The sequence below is a fragment of the Rhinopithecus bieti genome, unplaced genomic scaffold, assembly GCF_001698545.2.
Source record: "Rhinopithecus bieti isolate Rb0 unplaced genomic scaffold, ASM169854v2 scaffold_574, whole genome shotgun sequence".
Classification (NCBI taxonomy): domain Eukaryota; kingdom Metazoa; phylum Chordata; class Mammalia; order Primates; family Cercopithecidae; genus Rhinopithecus; species Rhinopithecus bieti.
The window spans coordinates 5,967,523-5,989,956 of NW_016803605.1; the positions used below are offsets into that span (position 1 = coordinate 5,967,523).

The following is a 22,434-nucleotide window of genomic DNA, read 5'->3' on the forward strand; positions in this document are numbered from 1 at the left end:
GAAAGAACACCCAATCACCGCCTCGAATTGCGTTGTTATAGAAACTCTTGTTACCGCCCTTTTTACTCCCAGCAAGCTGTGCGACGCGCCGGGCCTCGTCGCCTTTGTGCCATCCGGGTCTCTCGCGCGAGCGATTTAGTCTGAGGCGAAGCTTCGGAGCGGCCGGTACTGTTGAGAGCGACAAGTGGAGGCGCCGCTCTAGCGGCCGGGACTCTGAACTATGGCGGTAGGTACCGAATCTGAGTTTAAAGCCAGGGATATTTTTCTACTACGTTCCAAAGAGTGGGTGAACGGCTCTCAGAGCCTTGTTCGTGTGTATGTGTGTGGACAAAATGGCGCCGCGGCCTTCTTCTGCGCCCGCCATCATGGCTGCCTGCTGTAGGGAGGGGGAAGTAAGGCGGTGTTGATGGGGGTGGGGAGCCGCAGGGAGTGCCTTTTTTTTCCAGAACTTTCCTCACCTCTTCTCCAATTCTACGTTCCTTTTGGCCCGCTGAACTTCCTCCATTTTCGCTTATTCACACTGGCCAGTGATTTATACTAAGTTTTTTAGGGACTGAGAATTTGCAGTGGAGAAAGGGGCTGGGAAAGAGAAAGACGATCAGGAGTGGTCTCTGAAAAGTACTGGATCAAAAAGGCGATGTCTGTTAAGGGATAGTGTGGCAGAAGAGAGCGACTTGTAGCGATTTTTTTTTTTTGTACGCTCAATGAGATGCTTCTAGTTGTATAATTCCAATTAGTGTTTGTCAGTATAAGCCTTATTATTGTGTATTAACGAGCTAGGAAGGTATTGCTGAAAAGGAGTGAAAATTCAGCTTAAAAGGTTGTGGAACTACCAATTCTGACTGATGCGCGGTTTCTGAAGTGGCCCGTGATGTCATCAATTTGAAGTCCGAGAAGAATTATAGTTAAGTCTTGTCACTGACCTTGCTCCTTTAAATTTAAACCCTTCGTTGACCCAAGAGGAGCTACCGTTCGTAAATTACCTATTCTGAACAATAAGCCTGCGTGTGTATAAGATGCCCAATTCTGACGGATCCACATTATTTTGTGCTTACTTTATTTTTATTCCGTTAAAAGGAAAATGTAAAGATTTTGCATTCCTTTTTACTAAAAAATTATATCATTTTCCGTAATAATTATGACTCCTAAACGTAGTGATAATTTTAAAGTTTGCTCTTCCCAATAATTGGAATGCCTGGTATTAGGCAGATGATTTTCTTCCACTCCCTACCCTTCCAATATCTAGTTGATTGAGTTTAGACTCGTTTTTACTTACTGTTTTCCTTTGTTTAGTGTTTTGGGCCTTAGTATACTTAAAGAGTAATACTATTTTTCTTGGGTTGCAGGGTTTTTTTGTGTTTTTTTGAGACGGAGTTTTGCTCTTGTCCAGGCTGGAGTGCAATGGCGCGATCTTGGCTCACTGCAACATCCGCCTCCCGGGTTCAAGCGATTCTCCTGCCTCAGCCTCCCAAGTAGCTGGGGTTACAGGCGCCCACCACCACACCCGGCTGATTTTTTTGTATTTTTAGTAGAGACGGGGTTTCACCATGTCGGACAGGCTGGTCTCGATCTCCTGACCTCAGATGATCCACCCGCCTCGGCCTCCCAAAGTGCTGGGATGACAGGCGTGAGCCACCGCGCCCGCCCAGGTTCCAATATTTTAAAAAGTGAATTCAAACATGTACTTATGCTGTGCCTTGTTCAATAAAAAGACAATCCCCTGGAGAAGTGGCCTAGTATTCAATCTAGTGCTTACCTTCTTCGCAGTGGAAAAAGATTTGTCTACTATGTTTCGAGCCCTTATTAGAGTTTGCAACAAAATGTAAGTGATAAGAAACCAAAGTGGCTGCCTCGTAGAGCCAGTGCTGGAATAGAAGGCTGTTTTGCAGTTAACGTTTATGTGTACGCATAGATTCGTACTAAATTAAAGCTTAGATAATTTCAGAGCAATTTTAATATTCAGTTGTTGGTGGTTTTTTCCCTGTATTATGCTACTATAAAATATCCTCAGGGAAATAAAAGTTTTCCATGGCCTCAATGACCACATGTCATTCCTGTCTGTTTAGTGTTAAGATGGTTTTTGTTGTGGCTCCGTAGTATATTTTACAGATGAAAATGGTTGATGTAAGTTTAGGTTAGCCTGTGTCACAGGAAGGTTTCTCTGTTGCCTAGCTTTGTGATGTTAAGCATAAAGTTAAAGTTAGATAAACCATTGCCTGAAAACTGCCTAACTTTTCCGTGCAAGGGTTGCTTTCGATTCTAGTCTTGTTCTCTGCAAAAGTAAATGGGATTTGCCAGTAGTTAAGGAATTCTATCTCTGACAGAAAGTGTCATGCACTGAGAGAAGTGATAGCGGTGCTTAAAATTTTTGAGATCACTTCTGTTTACTAAGTGTAAGCTGTACAAACACTTAGCAAGTAGTGGATGAGTCTGAAATAGTCCTTAAGGATAATGATGAAAAAATCCAAGTGTCCACTGTTCATTGTGAAAAATCAGAATCGTCCTTAATAATACAGCATCATGGAGATGCAGTATTTTAAGCAAGTCAGCTAATGTTGCTGGATCTCATCTGTGAAACGACAAAGTTGAACTCTATTATTATAAGGGATGAAAACCTTTCGGCATAAAAATTTTGTGGTTCCAGAAGTCACCCAGACTGGAGAAATAAGTACGTATACAATATGCTGGCATGAGAGCCTCCCTGGTAGTTACTTTCTTTTATTTCTTACTGTTCTTTTATACCATTGTTAGAGAAAACATGTAATTTATGTCTTTCACCTCATAATTGAACTGCAAAACCTTTCTTTTTTTTAATTTATTACTTTATTCCCTAAGTCTAGCATTGGTTTTGGCACGTATTTGACCCTCAGTAAATACTTGTTGAAGTAACCTGACCTCTCACAACTTCATTTGTTAAAATACAATATACCCATTCATTGTACTTGATATTTGGTATTCATTTTCTGGACTAATCTTCCTAAAGGAGGAAGTTCTCTAATGTGATTCCTTCTGCTGAAGACTATCGATTCCCTATTTATTCAATCCAGATTCCTTCTGATGTTGTGAAAAGTCCATAAACTGTTTCTGTAAAGAGCTGGATGGTAAATATTTTTGGCTTTGTGGGCCATGTGTAGTCTCTGTCACATTCTTTCCCAGGCTGGAGGGGCAGTAGCACAATCTTAGCTCACTTCAACCTCTGCTTCCTGGGTTCAAGCCGTTCTCCTGTCTCAACCTCTTGAGTAGCTGCTATTACAGGCACACCCCACCAAACTCAGCTAATTTTTGTGTTTTTAGTAGAAACGGGGTTTTACCATGTTGGCTAGACTGGTCTCAAACTCATGACCTCAGGTTATCCACCCACCTCAACCTCCCAAAATGCTAGGATTACAGGCATGAGCCACAGCACTGGCCTTTTAAGTGCCTTTAGTTTTAACAGTTCACTCTTTACAGTGCTATTTACTGAAGTTATTTATTAAATATGCCTAAACTACTTTAAAAAAAAAATGTAAAAACCATTCCTAGCTCAAGGCCATACAGAAACAGGATGAGGACCATAGCTTGCAAACCTTTCCTAAGTAATCAATTCCCCAGGTGTATCAATTATTTTATTTTCATATTATCTTCTCTGGTCAGATAGCCTACCATTGTCTACCTTCCACATTAGTTGAAACTTGTAAAATTTATATTGTAATAATTACTTACAAAGTGCTTTAAAGCAGAAACAACTTAATATTTTCATAGCCCAGAGCACATGTGAGGAGAGGCAGACCATATTTTGCAGCAACACTGTGCCAAGGGGCTGTTTTCATTAGAGGGTTATGACATTAAGATGAGGTTCTCACTTTGGTAAGTTAATTTTCTGTTTATTATTTTATAATATTTTAAAGGCATTCTGTTTTAAGATTTTATGGTCTTGAGTATCTTTAAGCTTTAACAACTCATTTTGATGTTTGACATGTATGCTAATTTAAAAGTATTGGTAAAGTCAGTTAAATGCATTCACACATCTAAAAAGGACTGTATTTTCTCTGCTTAAATGCTTATTGGAAATACTTGGAGACCTTATTCCTCCCCTACTCCACCCCATGTTTTAAAAGTTATAAAAATAATCGTTAGAAAACTAAAGATACATCAGTCTAAATATGTAGGTCTCGCTTTAGTATCAGGTTCGTCATTTCAAGTCATTCAGGCTTACTAGTGTACAAAGCATATTTATTTATTTGGAAAGCAGGCATTCTGATTTATTGATGTGGGGGACTATCTTCCCTTCCTTTGTCCCCTCTTTTAAGAAATTGAAAACATTTAAAATGTAATTAAGAACTTTAATCATTTGTTTTTAAACTTTTAGGCTAGTGATACAGAACGAGATGGACTAGCCCCAGAAAAGACATCACCAGATAGAGATAAGAAAAAAGAGCAGTCAGATGTATCTGTTTCTCCTAGAGCTTCAAAACATCATTATTCAAGATCACGATCAAGGTCAAGAGAAAGAAAAAGAAAGTCAGGTATGAATTCTTAGAGGTGGTATATCAGCATTTATATAAGATATGTAGACCTGTTGTATAAGAAGACATACGTTTAGTTTGTTGGCCGGGCGTGGTGACTCAAGCCTGTAATCCCAGCACTTTGGGAGGCCAAGGCAGGCAGATCACCTGAGGCCGGGAGCAAAAATACAAAAATTGACACAATCTCAGCCCATTGCAACCTCCATCTCCTAGATTCAAGCAATTCTCCGGCCTCAGCCTCCTGAGTAGTTGGGATTACAGGCATGCGCCACCAAGCCCAGCTAATTTTTGTATTTTTAGTAGAGACAGGGTTTCGCCATGTTGGAACGTATCAAATATAATTCAGCCTGTTTATTTTCTTTCGTTTTTATTTTTCTTTCTTTTTTTTTTTTTTTTTTGAGACGGAGTTTCGCTCAGTTGCCTAGGCTGGAGTGCAGTGGCGGGATCTCAGCTCACTGCAAGCTCCGCCTCCCGGGTTCACGCTGTTCTCCTGCCTCAGCCTCCCGAGTAGCTGGGACTATAGGCGCCTGCCACCATGCCAGGCTAATTGTTTGTATTTTTGGTAGAGATGGGGTTTCACCGTGTTAACCAGGATGGTCTCGATCTCCTGACCTCGTGATCCGCCCGCCTCGACCTCCCAAAGTGCTGGGATTATAGGTGTGAGCCACCGTGCTCAGCCTTGTTTTTATTTTTCTTAATGGCTTACCTCTCTCTACTAAACCCCCTTATGAATTTGCTATAGACTAGGAAACTAGATGGGCTGGTCAGAATGTATGTAAAATACTAAAAGTCTATGACTGTTTAAAAGATGTATCTAAGTTGCTTTATATCCTGGTTTGCTCAGATTTCTTGATTTGTTTCACATATGTGTTGTATTAATGTAGAATAATCCCACCTGTGCCATAAAAAAATTAGTCATTGGAAGAAGACTAATGGGAGTCATTTTTCTCCAGCGTTGAGTTTTTTGAGATGAGATGTTTCTCCAACTTTGTTTATGGTGAATATTTTGGTGTGTATTCACAGATAATGAAGGAAGAAAACACAGGAGCCGGAGCAGAAGCAAAGAGGTAATTAACACTTTGTAGTGAATAGGTACTTTAAAATACTTGTAAAGTGTCTGGTAGAAAGATTTGTATGAATATAAGACATTTGTCAAGGTAAGTACCAAACTTGAAATTTAAAAGGTTTATTGGGTTATAAAATAAGCATGACTTTTATTCATCATTTTTGAAGAAGATGTTTATGTGAAAAGTACCTTCAAAACCTTAATTTTATTATATTGTGAAAATACTCACAATAAAAATTTCATATGAAGAATATGATTGGTTTTTTTAGGCCTGTCACACAGAGCTTCCATTAATTTGAGGTCCCGAGTCTCCTGGTGCCTGAGAGTTGCTCAGGATTTTTAAACAGCAATCATCTTTACATAGCAATACCCTAGATATCTGTGGACTGCTTTTTCTTTATGAATGATAACAGGAGTTTTTTCTTTTGCAAACTAGTTCAGTTTCCCTAATAGTATTGAATTTTGAAATAAAGGTTTGAGTGAGGGACAGCTGAAAAGGTGGCGGTGACACCAAAACTTGAGGAAAATGAAAGGCAACAGCTCTATTGCAGAGGAGTTACTTGTTGACCCACCTGAGAAGACAGGAATGAGCCAATAAGTAAGAGTAGAAGTATTAGCCAGAAAGGAAGAAGAGTTGTGGGGGCTGGGCAAGGGACTTCTAAAACAAGTGTGGGCAGGGACTTCACCTCTTCCCCTAATGGAAGCTCTGTTAAATTTTTAATTTAGGAGAGTTTTTGTGAAAATGACTATTTTGTTTAGCTCACATGATAACATTTCTATAATAAATCATACTCAGCGTGCTAATGCGCGAAGAGACTGAACTGAAGACGCTGCAGACTCAGATAGCAAAATAATAAGCCTACTTCATGATAAGGTAACTATTAGTCATTCAAACTCCTATTTCCCTTAAATATATCTTAAATCAGTTAAGGGTTTTAATGTTTTTTTTATAAATTAATAGTAATGTTATGTTTGAAAAACTGGTTTGAAATAAACTTTAAAACCTTTAGAAGTTTAACCACTTAAGACTTTTCCAGTCTGCCTCTTTATAGCAAAACCAAGAAAAATTTCTTTTCTAAGCTCATATAGAGAACTGGCAATGAAACTAAAATTTAGTTGTGTCTCCAGGTCTCTTATTTTTCTGCAAATAATAAATTACATACTATGATCATTTTCAGCTGTATCATCATGCATGTTCCAAAATGATTGGCCAAGTTTTATTTCTAAGAAACATTAATCGTGAGTGCAAAGAAACATGCTATGGCCTTTTGGGAAACAGTAGTGTCTTATTACAGTGGAAAAGTGGTAGCCTGGGCATCAGAAAAATATGGGATATAGGTTCAGCTCACCCATGTAGCTTTGTAACTTTAGATGTTAGTTATACATAAAATAAAGGGATTAAGTTAGAGGATGTGAGTTTCCTTCCAGATTTAAAATTTAGTGATTCAGAGATGTCTAGGATTTTAAGCTTTAGCTACAAGATGAATTTGACAGATCTTCCTGTAGGGAACTATAGTATGTAGCACTTCTACTTTGGTATTTGTTAGGATGAGACTTGATTATGCAGTTAATTTTAGCTGAGTCTCTGAATGCACATGTGAAGGCCTTGGTCTTTTAAAGTATGGGGCAGTATGTCTTGTGTGATGGCACGTGGATTAATTGTTATACCTAGTTTGGTTTCTTTAAAATTAAAACATACAGTTGCCATTTCTACCCTAGGTACATGAAATGTAATACTCCTCCAAGCCTATTGGGATACTGCAAGATGAAAAGTGATTCCTTCACAGTTTAGACATTGGGAGGAAAATCAAGAGCTGTCTTGTAGAGGATGTAGCAGGCAGTATAACTATAAAAGGGATACTGCATCTCTGTGTAAAATAATTTGAAATTATAGAAAATATTAGTACTTAGTAATAATTATACTAATTGAAATGCGTTTCTGGTGCACTTTTTGTGTCATTATCTCCATTACTTAATATTATGTACTCTGGATTTAGAAGTTGATGTATATACATGGTCTGTATTCTTTTAGATAAACATAAGGGATTCCTCTTTTGTCTGGCATAATGGCTTTTCAATATTTCAACTTTAAAAATCATTATTTCGGTTGTATTGAAAATATTTTGGGGAGGAACTACATTTTGGGTGTTTATAGTAAAAAAAAAAATAGTAATTACATCTGCAACATTTGGGTGTTGTGAAACTAGATCATTTTTTTTTATTTGCCACACACTCCTAAGGTTACTAATGTTGCATCACAACATTTTTGTCTACTGATACCCATACTAACTCTCTTTGTTGCACTATTTTCCTGAAAGAACCAACTTCTTCTTAAAACAGGCAAGAAGACATGAATCCAAAGATAAATCCTCTAAGAAACACAAGTCTGAGGAACATAATGACAAAGAACATTCTTCTGATAAAGGAAGAGAACGACTAAATTCATCTGAAAATGGTGAGGACAGGCACAAACGCAAAGAAAGAAAGTCATCAAGAGGCAGAAGTCACTCAAGATCTAGGTCTCGTGAAAGGTAAGTCATTTTGTATTATAATTTAGTACCTTCTAACAAGATATGAGTTACGTAAAGTTTCTCATCAACCCAGCAACACCCAAAAAAAAATCGTAATTAGGGAGTTTTTCTTGTTCGTTTGTTTGGGTTTGTGGTGTTGTCGTCTTCCTTTGGGCTTTGTGCTTTGCTTTCTCATCATGCAAAAACGGGGGATAAGGGATGACTAAATCTCAACTAAGTGCCTAGATTTCTTTTTTTTTTTTTTTAGACAGAGTCTCGCTGTATTGCCCAGGCTGCAGTGCAGCGGTGTGATCTCAGCTCACTGCAACCTCTGCCTCCTGGGTTCAAGCAATTCTCCTATCTCAGCCTCCCAAGTAGCTGGGATTACAGGCATGTGCTACCCATGCCTGGCTAGTTTTTGTATTTTTAGTAGAGATGAGGTTTCACCCTGCTGGCCAGGCTGGTCTCAAACTCCTGATCTCAGGTGATCCACCCACCTCAGCCTCCCAAAGTTCTGGGATTACAGGTGTGAGCCACCGCACCCGGCCTAGATTTTCTTTTTTGAGATGGTCTCTGTGTTGTCCTAACTAGAGTGCAGTGGTGTGCTCTCAGCACACTGCAGCCTCTTGGCCTCCAGGGCTCAAGTGATCCAACCTCAGCCTCCTGAGCAGCTAAGACCACAGACATGCGCCACCACACCCAGCTAATCTCTTGGTATTTTTTGTAGAGCCAGGTTTTGGCCATGTTGTGCAGGCTGTTCTCGAATTCTTGGGCTCAAGCAATGTGCCGGCCGGCCTTGGCCTCCTGAAGTGCTGGGATTTCGGGAGTGAGTCACTCTGTCCAGCTGAGATTTTTAACCACTTAATCTGTCTGGCACTGAAAAAATCATATTGTTAAACTGTGTGGTTTAAGCCAATAAACAGTCCTTTTGCATCATCGATGTGATGTAGAAGGTGTTTGCTGCTAGACTGCAATTAGATTTTTTTGATGTTGGAGTATAGATAAAAAGATTTTTGAGAAACTGGACCACAGCTCAAATTTGTGAATGGTTTTTGGTGGGGTATTTTTTGGAGAATGCTATGGGGTGTGTGTGGTATCAGACTAAAATTTTCAGTAGATAAACTGAAGTATTAAGCTTTGTAACTACTGTGGGAAGAGTATTAAATGGAAGCTTAAATTTGGGTAAAATGCATTGAACACTTTTGACATGTTAATAGCTTTACTATGTTCTAGGACAAATTATCAAACAAAATGAAGAGTTCATTTTTAGTTTATTTCCTTTGAAAATCTCACTTTTTTCTGTAAATAATATAGTGCAGTTACTTGCTTGTCTTATTTGCATTACTACAAATGACTAATTTATGATGGATATAAGTGAAACAGCACAACGCTTAAGTAATTACAAATTTGTGCACTTTAATTTCAGACGCCATCGTAGTAGAAGCAGGGAGCGGAAGAAGTCTCGTTCCAGGAGTAGGGAGCGGAAGAAATCTCGATCCAGAAGCAGAGAGAGGAAGAAATCAAGATCCAGAAGCAGGGAAAGGAAACGGCGGATCAGGTCTCGTTCACGCTCAAGATCAAGACACAGGCATAGGACTAGAAGCAGGAGTAGGACAAGGAGTAGGAGTCGGTAGGTGACCATCATCCTGCATAAAATTTAATAGGAACCTCAGAGAGTCCATTTATCTTCTGTCAGTAAGAGAATGTAAAAATTGTGGGTCACAATTTTATTTATAGATTATAAATTATTTTAGTCATTACCTAACATATGAAGAACAGACCTAGTCACTTGAATAGCATTCACAAATATTCTCGTGTGATTGATAAATCTCTTGCGAAATGCAAGTATGAATAGGCCTATTAAAATCTAGTTGTTGGCTAGATGTAGTGGTTTACACCTGTAATCCCAATGAGGCGAGCAGATTTTTTGAGCTCAGGAGTTGAAGACCAGCCTGGGCAATATGGTGAAACCCCATCTCTACAAAAGATATGAAAATTAGCCTGGCGTGATGACACACACCTATGATCCCAGCTACTTGGGAGGCTGAGGTGGGATAATCGCTTGAGCCCAGAAGGCAGAGATTGCAATGAGCCAAGATCGTGCTGTTGCACTCCAGCCTGGGTGACAGGAGTGAATCCTGTCTTAACAAAGAAATTCAGTTGTGTTCAACACTGGATTCGCTGTATTTATTTTATTTTCACAAACAACTGAAATCTATTTTGCATACTTACCATATGCTGTATGCTAGAAGTCTTTGCCTGTGTTAGCTCATCTAGTTCTCAGAACCACCATGTTGAAAGGTAAGTCTATCATGCTTAAAGACTTTTAAGAAATATGCCCCAGAATTCCAAAACAATATCATTAAGTGCTAGAGCCAGGACCAGGTTTCATATATATCTAAATGCAAATTTCATCCGTGTGCTTAACCCACTGTATGGTGCAAACTACCTCAGATTTTGTTTGTAAATGAACACAATTTAGATTATCTTGATTGGTGGGAGGAGGCTTTGCTGAGATAGGAAGTGTACAATAAAGAGCACAGGAGGAAAACTAATTATAAATGTTCTTCAACGAATGCATTATTCTCTGCTTGTTTGCATAAGACAGTAGTATACTAACTCTTTTGTTAATTTATTGCAACTTAGGTCGATGTGTGAAAGATTGAAATACACATTTAAAAAGGGACCTGTACTTATATAGTAACTTGGTTTTTATGATTTATCACTTGTTTGATCTTTATTAAATCAGTATGAATTTTTACTCAGTGGTTCTAGTTTGTAGTAGTTTACTAATTTGAACCTTACCAATTAAGAAATTTTTTTTAAGTGCTTTTTTGGTCACTGACATCTAGTTTTTTTGTTTTGAGATGGAGTCTCACTCTGTCGCCCAGGCTGGAGTGCAATGGCACAATCTTGGCTCACTACAACCTCTGCCTCCTGGGTTCAAGCGATTCTCCTGCCTCAGCCTCCCGGGTGACTGGGATTATAGGTACCCGCCATCATGCATGGCTAATTTTTGTGTTTTTGTGGAGACGGGGTTTCACCATGTTGGCCAGGCTGGTCTTGAACTCCTGACCTCAGGTGATCCGCCCACCTCAGCCTCCCAAAGTTCTAGGATTATAGGCATGAGCCACCGCACCCACCCAGACATCTAGTTTTAGTGGTTAATAACTTTTATTTTGAAAATACCTACAAATTCACTATAGATGAAAATATGTAGGAATGATTCCTGTGGTGTACATACTGACCTACACAAGCACAAAATGACTAATGTATAAGGCTAGCTTTTGAAACATTGGATATACTTTGCAAAAGATTGGAAACAGCCAGATGCAATGGGGCATGCTTGTAGACCTGTGTACTCTGGAGGCTAAGGCAGGAGGATCACCGGAGGCCAGGCTTGGCAGCATGGTGAGACCCTGTCTCTTAAAAAGGGATGAGGGAGTTGGAAACAATTGTTTCCAGTGAGTTCAGCTGTAACAGAGATGTTTAAATTTTTTGCATCTCAAAATGCAAATGTTTTGTATCATTGAGATTTTTGTTGAACTATGTAAATATAATTGATTTCTTATTAACAAAATAGTTATGATTCGGCCATAATTTGACATATGAAATATGATTTACTACAGAGATAGAAAGAAGAGAATTGAAAAGCCGAGAAGATTTAGCAGAAGTTTAAGCCGGACTCCAAGTCCACCTCCCTTCAGAGGCAGAAACACAGCAATGGATGCACAAGAAGCTTTAGCTAGAAGGTGTGTATATTTCTTAATTCATTTGTTCCTGTTCACCTTCAAATAAATGCTCAATTGTGTAGATAAGATGAATGCTTTCAGTAAGAGAATGATTTACATACTTTAATAATATGGTGGCATATTTGTGATCTAGAACTATGTAAATAGTTTAATTCTCATAAACATTTGCACAACTAAAAGATTGAGATGTCTACAATTTCTGTGTTTTTCTTCGTGATTTGACTGATTTCATTTTCTCAAAGTTAGACTCCCAAATATTTTGTTTGCATTTGAAACTTTTTTTTTGAGTCTTAAATCTGGTTCAAGAACTATTATTTTCTCATCTAAGATGACTTTTCCTTTACTTTTTGTTTTTCTCCCTCAAATAGACAAAATACCTGAAACAGTAAGTAAAATTTTGTCAATATTATTATTTTGAAGATGGCAAATAACAGATAATACATTATAAGCCAATTTCTTTGATCTTGTAAGTTTTATTCCTGATAACTATGGGAGATCATTGTGTTTTTGTTTTGTTTTGTTTTGTTTTAATTTTCTGCTGTTTCGGCTGGGTGCAGTGGGTCACGCCTATAATCCCAGCATTTTGGGAGGCCGAAGCGGGCGGATCACTTGAGGTCAGGAGTTGGGAGACCAGCCTGGCCAACATGGTGAAACCCCGTCTCTACTAAAAATATAAAAATTAGCTGGGCGTGGTGGCGGTTACCTGTAATCCCAGCTACTCTGGAGGCTGAGGCACAAGAATTGCTTGAACCCATGAGGCAGAGGTTGCAGTGATCTGAGATCGCACCACTGCACTCTAGCCTGGGCAGTAGAGCAAGACTCAGTCTCAAAAAAGATACACACACACACACACATACACACACACACAACACACAAATAAATTTTCTGCTGTTTCAAAGATGAGTAATGGTGCAACCACACACGGCGCAGCTATATATTGAAATCTGCAAAACTATTCAGAGAACTGCCTCATAGAGAGGCAAAAACTAAAATGAAATCCAAGCACTTATTTGCAGCATTTCCCATATTTTGAAAAATAGACTTTGTAGATTTTGATTTTTTTTCTCTCTTTACAAAATTAAGGTGTTTTGTTTTTTGAGACAGGGTCCTGCCCAGGCTGGAGTGCAGTGGCACATGATGACGGCTTACTGCATCCTTGAATTCCTGGGCCCGAGCAATCCTCCTACCTCAGCCTCTCAAGTAGCTGGGATCACAGGCATGCCTGGCTAATTTTTGTATTTTTTGTAGAGAAGACGGGGTCTCCCTATGTTGCCCAGGCTGGTAACACAATGTAACCTGATGTGCTGCCCTGGGAACCCAGCCTGACAGAAACTGCAGCTGAACAGCAGCAAAAGTGTGAGCTCACCCCTTCTTTCCATTCACCTTAGTGAATGGTATTAATTCCAAATCTTCAATGGACATTTTAATGCAACCAGTTGTAGTCACTCATACCGTCTTTCTAAAACTAGTATCAGTAGATTAGGAAATAATTTATTATAAAATCAGATTTAATTTATACTGGATTGTAATTTCATTAACTCTGACAAATATTTTTTAAGCCCTTAAGTTATTTACTTGAATGCCGTAAGTCTAACCTGTTTGCGTTTTTGGATTTTTTTAAAGTGAAGCTGTTAATAGCATCTAACATTTCATTGACGTAGACTACTTGGTGATCTTTCAGATAAAGTTTTAAATGTAGTCCTTTAATTTCAGAATATCAGATTATTTACTACCTTGAAATCTGGAGAATTTTTTTGTTAATAAGAAACTACCATGTATGGACCTTTTATATTGGTTTCTTTTTTGGTCTTAAATGTCGGGATTTAAAACTTTAGGAAATAGATTTCAGATCTGTGACCTACTTTTTTTATTTTTTATTTTATTTTATTTACTTATTTTTTTTTTTGAGATAGAGTCTCGCTCTGTTGCCCAGACTGGCAGCTGTGCGATCTCGGCTCACTGCAACCCCTGCCTTCTGGGTTCAGGCAATTCTGGTGCCTCAGCCTCCCAAGAAGCTGGGATTAGTGATGCGCATCACCACACCCAGCTAATTTTTGTTTTCTTTTTAATAAAGAAGGGTTTTGGCATGTTGGCCAAGCTGATCTCAAACTGCTGGCCTCAAGCAATCCTCCCACCTTGGCCTCCCAAAGTGGTAGAATTACAGGCATGAGCCACGTTGCCCGGCCTGTGACCTACATTTTATTGTTACTCCTAATTTATAGACTTATTTTCAAGGACAAAATCAAGCCTATGCTATGCTATGCCTTCCATGCATATGTGCTTCATAAAAGGGAATAAAAATTATAGCTTGTTAAATTTCCTGTCCCCTTTATACTACATTACAGAGGGCATTAGTGGCATTTGGCTTGATTGATAAATGAGGGAATCCTTATGGAGTAAAGAGTTTCTCTTTCAGGAATTCGTTGTGAAGATAATGTTACTTGTTATTTGCTATATAGAAAGAGTAAACTTAACATATAGCTTGTTTAGTGTGCATACTCTCGTTAGTGAATTTAATGAGTATGCACCCTACTCATTTAATAGAGTTAATAGAATGAACAAGAATTCAATTTTGGGCCGTGCACGGTGGCTCACTAATCCCGGTACTTTGGGAGGCCAAAGCGGGCGGATCACAAGGTCAGGAGTTTGAGACCGGGCTGACCAACGTTGGTGAAACCCCGTCTCTACTAAAAATACAAAAATTAGCTGGGCATGGTGGTGCATGCCTGTAATCCCAGCTACACAGGAGGCTGAGGCAGGAGAATCGCTTGAACCGGGGAGGCAGAGGTTGCAGTGAGCCAAGATCGTGCCTTTGCACTCCAGCCTGGGCGACAGAGTGAGACTCTTGTCTCAAAAAAAAAAAAAAAATTCATTTTTGTTTTGGGATGAATTTGTGTTTCATGTTACCAGTTCCTTTGCAAATGATAAATTTCTTCAACTGCTAGAAGTAATTTCCTAATTTAGAGAAGTTTACTTCCCATTTTATTAGATTACAGAGAATGGCAAGGTTTGCTTGACCTTTTAGTTTTGACTTTTTGATTTTTATTAAATTGAAGACTTCACTAAGGGCTGTTTAATATAAAAAATTATCTGAATGTCTTGATTGGCTGGTTTGTTCTCCCTCAAGAAACATTTAGATAATTCTGTAAATTTATTTACTACTTACCATGCTCTAAAATTTACTCAGCTTTCAATGTTATTTGCAAGATGTAATTTTTTTTCACTTGTTAATTGGAACTGCATATAAAAACTATGCCCATTTCTGACTAGTCAATTCAAAAATGTTTAAAACCACTGTTGTTGTATTCTTCAAATGTAACTTATACTATCTTAAGAATGATTGCTTTTTCTTCACATATGGGTTATCAGTGGCAGAGGGATGCTAAAAATTTAAAATTTTATGGAAATTGGCTTGTCTCTGTACATGCACATATAGAGAGATATATACATAATGGTTTTATATTGTGTTATTTTAAATTTATTGAAATTATTTTTGCAGGTTGGAAAGGGCAAAGAAATTACAAGAGCAGCGAGAAAAGGAAATGGTTGAAAAACAAAAACAACAAGAAATAGCTGCAGGTAATTTTTTTTTTTAATTCTTTTTTAGTCATCTCGATTTGAACTCTTTCAGGTTTTTTTGTTTTTCAGACAGGGATTTGCTCTGTTATTCTGTGATCCTTCCCACTCAGCCTACCAAGTAGCTGGGACTGCAGGCCCACATCACCATGCATGGCTAGTTGTTTTCTTAGTTACTTTTTGTAGAGAGGACCTTTCACTGTGTTGCCCAGACTATTCTTGATCTCGGGCTTAAGCAATTCTCCTGCCTCAGCCTCCCAAAGTGCTAGGATTGCAGGCATGAGCCACTGCACCCAGCCTAAGTTTGACATGCTTTTTGTAGAAAAATTGAAAAATACAGAAAATAATAGGAAGAAAATCACCTATGATTCCTACTTCCCATTAGAACACTGTAAAAGTTCATTTTAGTGTTTTCTTACTTAAGTGTTTTGTAGCTTGTTTCTGATGTGGTCCATGTGGATAATTTTTGTTGATAAATTAGTAATGAGTATTTTTGTTTATGTAACACTGTAGTCATCACAGCAGATTTTGTTGTTGTTGAGACAGAGTCTCGCTCCATCGCCCAAGGTGGAGCGCAGTGGCATGGTCTTAGCTTACTGCAACCTCTGCCTTTTGGATTCAAGCGATTCTCCTGCCTCAGCCTCCCATGTAGCTGGGACTACAGGTGCACACCACCACGTCTGGCTAATTTTTGTATTTTTAGTAGAGATGGGTTTTCACCATGTTGGACCAGGATGGCATCGATCTCTTGACCATGGTGATCGCCCATCTCGGCCTCCTGAAGTGCTGGGATTACAGGCGTGAGCCACCACACCCAGCCCCAGATATCTTTTACCATTTTGGAAATGCAGTTTGTGCAAGAAAGTGAACTGATGTGAAATATGTATTTCTCTTTCAAGAAATCAAGTTTTTAGACATAACAAACATGGCAGATTTTGAAAAGTATCAGGCCTGGCTCGGTGACTCACTCCTGTAATCCCAGCACTTAGGGAGGCCAAGGCAGGTGGTCAGGAGTTAAAAGACCAGCCTGGCCAACGTGGCGAAACCCCGTCTCTACTAAAAATATAAAAATTAGCCAGGCGTGGTTGCATGCGCCTATAGACCCAGCTACTCAGGAGGCTTGAACTCTGGAGGTAGAGGTTGCAGTGAGCCAAGATCACACCACTGCACTCCAGCCTGGGTGACAGAGTGAGACCCTGTCTCACAAAAAGAAAAGAAAAGAAAATTATGACCAAGAGCTTACTATTGATTTGGCATGAAATTTAATCTGGAAGATGGTTTCTTGTTGTTGTTTACATTCCTGGTAAACAGTAGCACTTATTTGAAACTCCAAAGGTTTACAAATAGCCATTTTGTTTTTAATACATCATTACAATCTTTCATAGCTGGTTCCCATAATGTTGGTAAGTTAAGAACTTTTTAAGGTTATATTCTGGACTGACAAAAATAGGTAATCAGAGGTGTCTTTGTTTACAGAGGACTGCCTCAATCACAGTGGAAATACCAGGGCTTTATTGAACAACTTGGCCTTAACATAATACCTGCATACTGTTCCCTTTTTTTTTTGGAGACGGAGGCTCATACTGTCGCCCGTACTGGAGTGCAGTGGCACGATCTTGGCCACGATCTTGGCTCACTACAACCTCCACCTCTGGGGTTCAAGTGATTCTCCTGCCTCAGCCACCTGAGTACCTGGGAGTATAGGCGCCTGCCACCACGCCCGGCTAATTTTTTTGTAGTAGAGATGGGGTTTCACTATGTTGGCCAGGCTGGTCTCAAACACCTGACCTTGTGATCCGTCTGTCTTGGCCTCCTAAAGTGCTGGGATTACAGGCGTGAGCCACTGCGACCAGCCTTACCTGCATACTGTTTTTCAGGTATATGATGTGAGCATCAAACAAAATGTCCATGAGAACATTTCATAAATTAAAAAAAATACAAGGTTTTATTTTTTTGTGATCATACCTTAGAGACACTAGTTCATTTCAACTGAAATCGTACCTTCTTACTATTTGCAGAATTCTCTGTCCTCAAAGTAAATAAATGGGTTTGTTTTGTTTTGATAACGGAGTTTCACTCTTGTTGCCTGGGCTGGAGTGCAATGATGCAATCTTGACTCACCACAGCCTTCGCCTTTTGGGTTCAAGTGATTCTCCTGCCTCAGCCTCCCGAGTAGCTGGGATTACGGGCATGTACCACCACGCCCAGCTAATTTTATATTTTTGGTAGAAACGGGGTTTCTCCATGTTGGTCAGGCTGGTTTCAAACTCTCAACTTCAGGCGATCAGTCCACGTTGGCCTCCCAAAGTGCTGGGATTACAGGCGTGAGCCACCGCGCCCGGCAATAAATGGTTTTTATGTATATCAAGGGTTTATGCAGAAATATGTCCATCGATAAACACAGTAAGTGTTTGCTAAAAACTTGTGAGCTAATACACAGTCATTTCCTTGTATTTTGTGAAAACCCTACCTTTTTGCACATTCATAGCTTTTTATAAATCGTTTGTTAATGTAATCTGGAGGTTTGTTTATGTTTTAAAAACCATTTTTATACCCTCTTCAAGCAGCTGCAGCTACTGGAGGTTCTGTTCTCAATGTTGCTGCCCTGTTGGCATCAGGAACACAAGTAACACCTCAGATAGCCATGGCAGCTCAGATGGCAGCCCTGCAAGCTAAAGCTTTGGCAGAGACAGGAATAGCTGTTCCTAGCTACTATAACCCAGCAGCTGTGAATCCAATGAAATTTGCTGAACAAGAGAAAAAAAGGAAAATGCTTTGGCAGGGCAAGAAAGAAGGGGTAAGTTCTCTTATTCTGCTCTTCTATCATTTATTCCTAATTAGTAATTGCTTAGAAAAACAAATTTGGATTGAAAAAGATTACTTGGGGCTTACCTTTCTAAGAACCTAGGATGGCCAGACACGGGTGGCTTATGCCTGTAATCCCAGCACTTTGGGACACTGAGGCAAGCAGATCACTTGAGACAAGGAGTCCAAGACCAGCCTGGTCAACATGGCAAAACCCTGTCTCTACTGAAAAGAAAATTTAAAAATTAGCTGGGTGTAGGCCGGGCGTGGTGGCTCACGCTTGTAATCCCAGCACTTTGGGAGGCCGAGGCGGGCGGATCACAAGGTCAGGAGATCGAGACCACAGTGAAACCCCGTCTCTACTAAAAATTCAAAAAAAAATTAGCCGGGCACGGTGGCGGGCGCCTGTAGTCCCAGCTACTCAGGAGGCTGAGGCAGGAGAAAGGCGTGAACCCGGGAGGCAGAGCTTTCAGTGAGCTGAGATCCGGACACTGCACTCCAGCCTGGGCCACAGAGTGAGACTCTGTCTCAAAAAAAAAAAAAAAAAAAAATTAGCTGGGTGTGATGGTAGGCTGAGGCAGGAGAATCGCTTGAGCCTGTTACGCACCGGGTACAGTGAGCCAAGATCATGCCACTTAGCCAGGCGTGGTGATGTGCCCCTGTAATCCCAGCTATTTGGAAGGCTGAGACAGGAGAATTGCTTGATCCTGGGAGGTGGAGGTTGTAGTGAGTGAGTTTCCAGTGAAACTCCATCTCCAAAAAAAAAAAAAAAAAAAAGCCACCGACCTTCCGCCCCGGGGAAGGGGTGAGACCCCGGTCCAAAAAAAAAAAAATCATGCCACTGCACTTCAGCCTCGGGGACAGAGTTGAGACCCTGTCTCAAAAAATAAAAAGCTAGGATAGTCTTATTTGCCAGTTGTTAATACTAAATAAAACATAATTGATTGAAGTCAAGCTTTCAAAGAAAATTAATATTACCATAGTATTAAGGAAAAGAGACTACTTGGTTTAGGATTTTCATAGAATTATGAGTACTTTTTTTTTTTTTTTTTTTTTACATTATTTTGCAAAGACAATGGAGGGGATTAATTGCAGATGGCCATATGCACGTTTGCAAAAGAATTGACATGCCTTAAAAAAGGCTATGGGAGGGGCCAGCACGGTGGCTCAAGCCTATCTATAATCCTAGCACTCTTGGAGGCCGAGACGGCAGACACGACTTTGGTCAGAGATCGGAGACCATCCTGGCTAACACGGGTGCCCACTCTCTTTACTAAAATACAAAACTAGGCGGCGAGAGCGGGCACCTGTGAGTTCCCAGCTACTTGGGAGGCCTGAGGCAGTGGAGGAATGGGCGCAAACCCAGGGGACGGGAGGTCTTGCAAGTGAGCTGAGACGGCCACTTCCCTCCAGCACTGGGCCGATCAGGAGCGAGAACTATGATAGGAAAATCCATTTTTTTATTTTTATTATTTTTGAGACAGGGTCTCGCTCTTGTCGCCCAGGCTGGAGTGCAGTGGCGTGATCTCGACTCACTGCAACCTCTGCCTCCCGGGTTCAAGCAATTCTCCTGCCTCAGACTCCTGAGACCCCCCTGGGTCTACCGGTGCCCACCACCATGCCAGGCTACCTTTTTGTGTTTTTAGTAGAGACGGAGTTTCACCATGTTAGCCAGGCTGGTCTCAACCCCCTGACCTCAGGTGATTTGCCCGCCTTGGCCTCCCAAACTGCTGGGATTACAGGAGTAATAACCAACCTCTTATATTTCTTTGCATTGTGGTTTCTTAAGTCTTGAAATAATTAAACTTACATTGATTGAATGCCATCCATGCTATTTGTTTTTTTTATTGAGACATTGTTATTTCATGTTCTAAAAAATATATTTAAATTTTACATGTGTTAAAGTTTAATGTTTCTTAACAGGACAAATCCCAGTCTGCTGAAATATGGGAAAAATTGAATTTTGGAAACAAGGACCAAAATGTCAAATTTAGGAAGTTGATGGGTATTAAGGTGAGTTTCAAATGTGCCAGGGAATCTTTGCATTAGCTGTTAGCCGTCCTGCACTAATCTTCCCTCATTTTCTTAGTTCTGATCTTTGCTCAGGTGTCAATGTTTGAGTTCTTTCCCACCACCTTTTGTAAAACAACAAGCAATCCCATTCTGAAACATTCCCATCTCCCCTACCCACTGTCCTCCCTACACACACACTTAGTGAGAGAGACACAGTCTTGCTCTGCTTGCTCTGTCACTCGGACTGGAGTACAGTGGTGCAGTCATACCTTGCTGCAGCCTCAAACTTCGGGGCTCAAGCAGTCCTTCCACCTCAGCCTCTCAAAGCCCTGGATCACAATTCTGAGCCATTGCGCCCAGCCTCCATCCCCGTTTTCTATTTTGCTTTCCTCTGTGGCATTTATACCCTGACTTCTTCTACATACTATGTTTTTTCCAACCTACTAAACCAAAGTTAACTTTTGTTACACTCTGCTATATTCCAGACCTAGAAAGAACATTGCCTTGTACTATGGAGGTGTTTAATAATGAATGGAAATTAAGTCATTGAGATCAAATACACATCCCAAAAGTATATATTTTTTTGTTTTGGTTTGGTTTTGTTTTGTTAGTAGAGACGAGGTTTCACCATGTTGGCCAGGCTAGTCTTGAACTCCTGACCTGAGGTGATCCACCCATCTCAGCCTCCCAAAGTCCTGGGATTGCAGGCCTGAGCCACACTGCACCCAGCCAAAACTATGATTTAATAATAGTGTCAGTCTAGCTCACACCTGTAATCCCAACACTTTAGGCGGCCGAAGGGGGCAGATCCCTGAGGTCAGGAGTTCGAGACCAGTCTGACCAATATTGTGAAACCCCATCTCTACTGACAATACAAAAATTGGGACTGGGCGTGGTGGCTCACGCCTGTGATCCCAGCACACTGGGAAGCCAAGGTGGGTGGATCATGAGGTCAGGAATTTGAGACCAGCCTGACCAACATGGTGAAACCCCTTCTCTACTGAAAATACAAAAATTAGTTGGGCGTGGTGCCGTGCACCTGTAATCCCAGCTATTTGGGAGGCTGAGGCATAAGAATTGCTTAATCCCGGTAGCTGGAGGTTGCAGTGAGCCAAGAATGGCACCACTGCACTCCAGACTAGGCAAAAAAATAAATAAAAAAGTGTCAAGTGAGAGAATATTTATCTTCATCTGAATTTATTGTAATGTTTTATGTCTGATCTTTAGAGTGAAGATGAAGCTGGGTGTAGCTCAGTTGATGAAGAAAGTTACAAGACTCTGAAGCAACAGGAAGAAGTATTTCGAAATTTAGATGCTCAGTATGAAATGGCAAGATCACAGACCCACACACAAAGAGGAATGGGTTTGGGTTTCACATCTTCAATGCGAGGAATGGATGCAGTTTGAAAATGATGACACTTGTAAAGTTTGGGACTTATAGACTTCTTGTTCTGATGTCAGGTCCTTGTTCACCAAACAGCTAGCATTCTAGCTTGCATGGGTGTTGCATTGACTTTAATTTATTGAAAAATACAAATTTTTGTAAATATCAGATCAGTGATACTGGTGTTAGTGTTGTAATCAGGTTAAACCCACTTCCATTAAACTTGACAGGACTATAGAAGGACAATATTTTTTAGTTCATGAATTCTACTTTTCAAATATATAAAAGCTGCAGGTGGGGATAAAATCTCATACATGGATTTTTTCGTGTCCGCTGTCTTGTGTACTTTTGTACTTAACCTTGTACAGTTATTTTCATCTCTTGAAACATGAAAGAAATGTTATGTAGATGTTCTTTAGAAGATCTGGCCATTTGGTACATAATCCAGCACAGATAAGCTGGGTGGTGATGATAATAAAAATGGTTTTCTCAAAACTGGTGTTAATTTAAGTTACCTGGGAGGTTTCTTTGAATTTGTTTTATGGTTTCTGTAGCATTTGGCAATTGCTGTTAGAAAACACTAGCTAGAAATCACCCCACCCTGGCCCTTTTAAGGCCAGTTAACTATACTACAGGCAATACCATGGTGAGCAAAAATGTAAAAGGTGGGAGGAGAAAACTTATTAAAATAGTATGTTTTCCTATTATAAGGGACAGACTTGGTATTCAGTATTTGTCAAATATTACATGTGTTATTCAGGAAATAGATTAATGCATTAAAGGGATGTAAGCACTTTTATTTTAATAAAGTGCCTTATGACAA

General features: G+C 39.9%; 1 protein-coding gene across 4 annotated transcripts; it reads left to right on the forward strand.

Moving 5' to 3' along the window:
- The first annotated feature begins 64 nt into the window (after nt 1-64).
- Nucleotides 65-22,434, forward strand: RSRC2 (arginine and serine rich coiled-coil 2). 4 transcript variants are annotated; one of them, XM_017890316.1, is made up of 11 exons: nt 66-226; nt 4,349-4,505; nt 5,529-5,572; nt 6,368-6,445; nt 7,890-8,102; nt 9,508-9,711; nt 11,711-11,833; nt 15,333-15,412; nt 17,977-18,206; nt 20,138-20,227; nt 21,455-22,434. In XM_017890316.1, the coding sequence occupies exons 4-11, from the start codon at nt 6,438-6,440 to the stop codon at nt 21,632-21,634; spliced, it is 1,128 nt and encodes a 375-aa protein (XP_017745805.1). In that variant the 5' UTR covers nt 66-226; nt 4,349-4,505; nt 5,529-5,572; nt 6,368-6,437; the 3' UTR covers nt 21,635-22,434. The 4 variants fall into 4 exon arrangements, with proteins under 4 accessions (XP_017745777.1, XP_017745784.1, XP_017745805.1 ...); XM_017890305.1 differs by having other exon boundaries at nt 84-226; nt 17,974-18,206; XM_017890288.1 differs by lacking the exon at nt 6,368-6,445 and having other exon boundaries at nt 65-226; nt 7,912-8,102; nt 17,974-18,206.